Source organism: Channa argus, chromosome 10, assembly GCF_033026475.1.
Source record: "Channa argus isolate prfri chromosome 10, Channa argus male v1.0, whole genome shotgun sequence".
Lineage (NCBI taxonomy): Eukaryota > Metazoa > Chordata > Actinopteri > Anabantiformes > Channidae > Channa > Channa argus.
The window spans coordinates 24991107-24997106 of NC_090206.1; the positions used below are offsets into that span (position 1 = coordinate 24991107).

Genomic DNA, 6000 nt, shown 5'->3' on the forward strand with positions numbered 1-6000 from the left:
AAAAAAAAGTGTTTTTCGATTGCAATTCTGTTGATTCAAAGAAAAAAGGATTCTTTAATTTGTCATTAGAAGTTGTTCTGGATCAGTTCTCTGCCTTTGGGTAACATGTGACCTTAGGACCCTGAGCTTTCTTCAGACATCTTCCCACCTCCTGTTTCACTAATCAAACCCACACGAATTCAAATCACAATTAAGGATTAAATATGCAAATGCATAAAGCTTTTTTTAAAACCTTTAACTGCAACAATTGTCTACTGGTATTAATCTCTCAGCAAATCTAGGTGTTGATTAGAGTTGTCTGATCAGATTTAATCCAACAATCTGTGGATCTCCAGTGTGTGTGTGGAGAGCAACACTGACATACTGTTGTCAGTTTTTTTAATTACGAAATAAATAACCTTCATGATGTTGCTGTGTCCCAGCTTTTTTCCCCAGCAGGAAATGCATTCTACTCCTTTACAACAGTTTGTCTAAAGCTTAATCCAAAGATATATAACATGATGCAAGTTCTATAATATATTCTATTAAATACCCAATTTAGCCAAAGTTTTGTGCTGTACACATCATAGTTTTGTTGATACAGGCATAAACCAAATGTACTGTGTCTTTTTAAGGATCAGAAATATGCAGCACATTCTCACTTTTAAGAAGCTGGAACAGGCAAATGTTTGACATTTTTCTTAAAAACAATTATTTATCCCTTGCTGGCAATTTCTGTCAATATATTAATTGGTCAACAGACTTGCTGCTCAGCATTACATTATTAAAAACCTTAATAAAACTGAAAAGTATGTAGAAAAGGTTCTGATATCTTTGGTGTCTTTCCTGTATCCTCAGTGTACCCTGCAGACCCTGACTATTATGGCCGACCAACAGTCCAGGAGTTCCCTCAATTTGACATAGTAGAGGACACTTATTCCACCTCCACGGTGGACTCCAGGAGAAACTCTCGGTTCAGTGGTTTCCCCTTCCCACTGGACCGGTGTGACCGCCGTGCACCCCTGCCACCATGCTATAGCAACCAAAACCTGGACGACTTCCTGGGTCCTGATGGGCTTCCTCTTCCCAGCTCTCAGTGCCCCAATGAGTATACTGCTATCAGCTACTACCCCACCCAACATACCCACAGCCTTGACAATGTCCCAGGAGGCTACAAGAGACTCAGTATGCGCCTGAGCGTGGCCATGCCATCGTATGCAGAGCAGACCGGCCTGCCACCAGAGCCGAACCCCGCCGAGCCTCAGACACGACCATCAGGTCAGAACCTGCGCAGCTACGATGGCTCAAGCATAGTGGAAAGTGATTATGGGAGCTGTGAGGAGGTGATGTTTTAAGGCCAAGTAAGAATTTGAAGCTTACATTTTTTTACATCCTGTTTTTTTTTTTTTAAACTCTTGTTTCATTTGGAAAGAAACAGTGCAAGCGCCTGTACTATTCCTTCATTCTAAGGCAGCTTTGTGTACAAGTACACTTCTCAGATGGAGCTGTTAGCACGGACCAGCCACTCAGCAGTCTCTCGCTGTGAGATCTGAGTCTTCATCTCTGATAAAGATGAAAGCACCATGTGAAACAATAGTTCAGATTTCTTTCATTTCTTTAACTTTTTTCTTCTGTTGTTAGTCTTGCTGTGCCAGACTAGAAGAGGGTAATTCAGGACTCCTCAGTTATCCACAGAAGTTCATCTATTTTGATATGCTGCAGAAAACCCTTGTTACATTGTTAGGATTGTGAAATCGTCAACAGTATTAGACTTTACTATAAGTTGCTTTAAAGTCGAAATAAGGCAAAACTCAAGACTTTTTAACACAGGAGAGTCTTTCCAAACGCCCAAACTTCAAGCGTGTCTGACACTCTGTCAAACTGATATTCCGTATACTGTACACCATGTGACTGTGAAGCAGCAGGCTCAAAGAAAACACTGGCAATAACAACTCATTCAGAAATGTTTTTAATAAAAATCTGGATTTGCTTCGAGGATGACTGTTGCATTATATGACAAGTAAATCACAAATGGGGCTTAATGTATCCACATTCTGCAACTGTTCTGTTTTGTTTTTTAAATCAGCATTTATTTACTTCTGAATCTAGAGGTATTAAAGGTGGCACTAAGCACATTTCATACAGGAGCACTAAATGTATTGAACCCTGTGTCGTTGTCTGTTACTAAGATTTGGGGGCTGGATCCTCAAAAGATAAGTCCTGAACACAAGTGGCATGGTAATGTTAGTTGTGAAGTGTTACACCAGAATAAATGTTTCTAGTGTAAATTCTGTAGATTTCTCTGTGTGTGAAAAAGATTGCGGTATTGATTGTAATCACGTTCTGCTCTGTGATGTTGCTGCCCTTGATAAGAGGAACTTACTGCAGTACTAAATTTGTCTATGCAGCCATTTTCAATGGTGTAAATATGCAAGCCTCACATAAAAGAAATGCTTGTTTTGATCAGGAGCTCATTGTGCAGTGTGTGCTACATATCAAGTAAATGTGCTATGCTGAATAGTAGTCTACATTAGCTTTACAGGAGTAGCTAAAATCATTGCATTTACAAATATTCCATATCAATATATCAGGAAGAAACCTGAAACAAAAACTATTAGTTACTTGTTACCATCAATTTTGATTTTATGACACTAAATTGCCTTTTTGTGTCTGGCCAATAATTGGGTAACTTTAAATGTAGATTGATAATTATTTTCCTTGATGGCCAACTGAAAGGATTTGTGTTTACTTGTTATCTCACTTAAACAAACCTACTGTGGTAGCCATGTATTGTTCCCTTTAGTACATGAAATAAATCGGGGTACAGTCTACAGTATGTACTGTTTGTTAGCATAGCTACAAAGAGAATCATTATGCATAAGTTGACACTATAGAAAACAGATTTCAGCAGTTTAACCTTTCTGATTTACTGCTCCGTTACTACCAAAACACAAAACCTTGATGGGTCAAGTAATTCCAGCCCTGTCTAAGTTTAAAAAACAAAAAAACAAAAAACATCTTTCCAAAACTCTAATCTGGCACCATAATGGACAAACCCAAACAACACAATGCAGTGTTCAATCACTGCTGCTTTAATTGAAGTCTTACAAAGTTGCTACTGAGCTTTGGAACTATTTCTGAAACTAAAAGACTGAAATTAATTAAACGCTTGGAAGCATATAAAGCCCTAACTGCAGATGCATTAACAGTGACTGACATGGTGACCACTGTAGGTACAGTGTAAGCTGAGGTTTTACCTTTGTGATACACTCGGACTAAATATTGTTCTGAAATATTAAATCACACTTGCACCTTTGTGTGAATCACACATTACAATCACATACTTGATATAATAAGATCAAATGTTGTTAAGGAAATACTTTGATATTGTGCTTATTTGCGGTCTTACTGAGAGCTTAAAGAGCAAAACCAATATCAGCAGCTCTTTATGTTCAGTGAAGGAGAACTGTAGCTTTGTGGTGTTTAGCTTAGCGCAATTACAGGCAGGAAACAGTCAGTATCCATCAAAATAATTAAAACTTTCACTGATGTTCACATTTGGAACCATAGTAATGAAGCCACTATAGTGCAGGTTTTATAATCTGTGTTTTTATGCTTCTGTTCATAAGTTATCTGCTTTTTAAACTGTAACATCTCACTTTCTATTGCTACACACACAGTACAACATGTAATGTATGTCGAGTCTTTCTGCTACACTAAACATCACAGACCTACTTCTGTATTGAACACCAAAGGCAAAATTGACATTTTGACATTTTGTTCACTCTTGACAAGAGTTAGACAAGAAGATCAATGTCAGAGTATCCCTGAAAGTACAAAACATTCTTAAACTTAAAGAAAAACTACATTCATTTTCTAGAGCCTATTTTTATGTTTGTATATGGGAAACCATTTAAAACTAACAATCACCTGCTGTTCTCAAAGTAATACTTTGTTAGGATTTAGTGACACTGACCTACCAATAGCCTGTTGATGTATGACGTGGGTTGATGTAAAATCACTGGCAAGATCTTAAAATGTACAAAGAAATGTTTTGTGCATAGAGTCTGTAGCGTTTGTGGTGATGTTCTTTGCTTAAAATGTGATTTGTTAAATTTGTTTTCATTCAGTTAGGTCATAAAGTTTATTTTTGTATCAATGTGGGCCTTCCCATGTTTTGGTCTATTGTTTCTCTGTGAGATATTTTATTAAAGATGCCACCTTCTCATTTTTGTGTTTCAATGTTGTTAAGAGAATTTGAATAAAGAGGATCTTCTATGAACAGTGAATGAAGATGTCTGACTGCTTGCACCCTTAGTCCTCTGAGCATTTATCAAAACGGACAAACAAAAATGGGGTTAAGTCCCGAGTAGAGAGGTTAAAAATGGAAAGCCCCAAACAAGATTAGAGTTATCACAGGGAACCATGGGTAATTTCAAGGTCCGATACACACCGAAAATTATTTGCTGTCTTGGTAACTTACATTGTCAGTGTTAGTCTGACACACACTACTCACAAGTCCCAAAGTTAGGGATATTTGACTTTCGGGTGAAATTTCAGAATGCACTCTAACCTTTACATGTGAACTTAATTTGACCTTCTCTGAACTTTTGAATGCACATGTCTAACTGTTCAATGTTTCAGTAATTGTTGCATAACGGGCTGTTCTCTAACATGGTGATTAACCACAAATAAATCCCAACGTGATTCAATGACAGTGTGTATTTAAAAACGTCCTCTTCCCCTAACGACACCTAACAATTGACAAGTTATTGAGACAGTGACATTTCTTGCTTTTGTTTTAATAAAGTGTTTGAGATGAAGAATTTAGCACTGCATGCTTCTACTTAAATGCCCTTTCAGGATATAATATCACTGCAGCATGAACTTTTTACATTTTCCATAAATTTCACCCAAAAGTCAATTATCTCAAACTTTCTGTGAGTAGTGTATCTACTGACAACTTTCCTTGGTCAGACAGAAACCAGATAATCTACCTTTCATGGGGCAGTACTTTCCTGTATTTGAAGCTAGAAAATGCCAAATCAATAAAGTGGCTCAGCTTTACTGGTCAATTGTAAAAACGAGAATAAAGCTATGCAGCGTTTGAATCCAACCTGATAACCTGTAGGTACATAAATCTTTATTACAGCTACAACTCATAACTTAAACTATTGCTAACTTGAGACTTGAAATCAATCCACTTTGGTCCAACCAACCATCCCCAGCTTTATTAAGCTCTTCTATCAAAAGCTACACTCAGCACATTAGTCATTATCATATTACAATATACTACAAGCTGCAAAATGCAGTAATCAAGCAGAAATCTTTGAAATTATCTGATTGGTTAGAAGGGCCAAGTGTCTGGCTCTGAACTGCTGCTAAAATCAATCAAAACAAACGCAGATACTTTTTCAAAATGACTAATCATTTCAGCAGCAGCTGAATTTCTTGGATACCTACAACTACATTATAACATCACACAAGTGTTAGAGGTGTTTTTTTTTTTTGCTTTGGCTGAGCAAAAACTGGACAACAGCTTAACCAAATCACTGAAATTTGAATTAGTCCTGACATTTGTTATTTTACACTTGTGAAAGTGACTATGAAGGTGCACAACACACTACGATTCTACCATATCCAAAGTATTTGAAAATGTGTTGTCAGGAGCTGAACAACAGTGTTGCATATGGTAAATGTTCTGCACTTATTTAGCTCTTCTATCTATTGGTACTCAAAGCATTTTACACTGCTTCTCATTTAGCATCATGCAGCTGGCCAACGCACGGCGGGAGCAACTAAGTGACATGTGACAGGTATGTGACAGCCGGACACCAACAGCCCAGACACAAACACAAACACATCTACGCTGTTAGCTTCACTGTCATTATAGCAGTCACCACATAGAGAAAGACAGTTTGACAAAAATGTCCCAGAGATTTACTAAGTCGTTCACATTGATTATTAAATACATTTACACTACGCACTTTTTAAAGGAGTAGCAGAAGACAGAACTAAGTC

General features: G+C 37.4%; 1 protein-coding gene across 1 annotated transcript in view; it reads left to right on the plus strand.

Moving 5' to 3' along the window:
• Positions 1-4268, plus strand: part of fat2 (FAT atypical cadherin 2) — an 88753-nt gene extending 84485 nt beyond the window's left edge. Inside the window, exon 29 of the mRNA XM_067518133.1 lies at positions 838-4268. Within this exon, the coding sequence (XP_067374234.1) occupies positions 838-1334 (497 nt within the window). The 3' untranslated portion in view covers positions 1335-4268. The remainder of the gene's footprint in view (positions 1-837) is intronic.
• The last annotated feature ends 1732 nt before the right edge of the window (positions 4269-6000 follow it).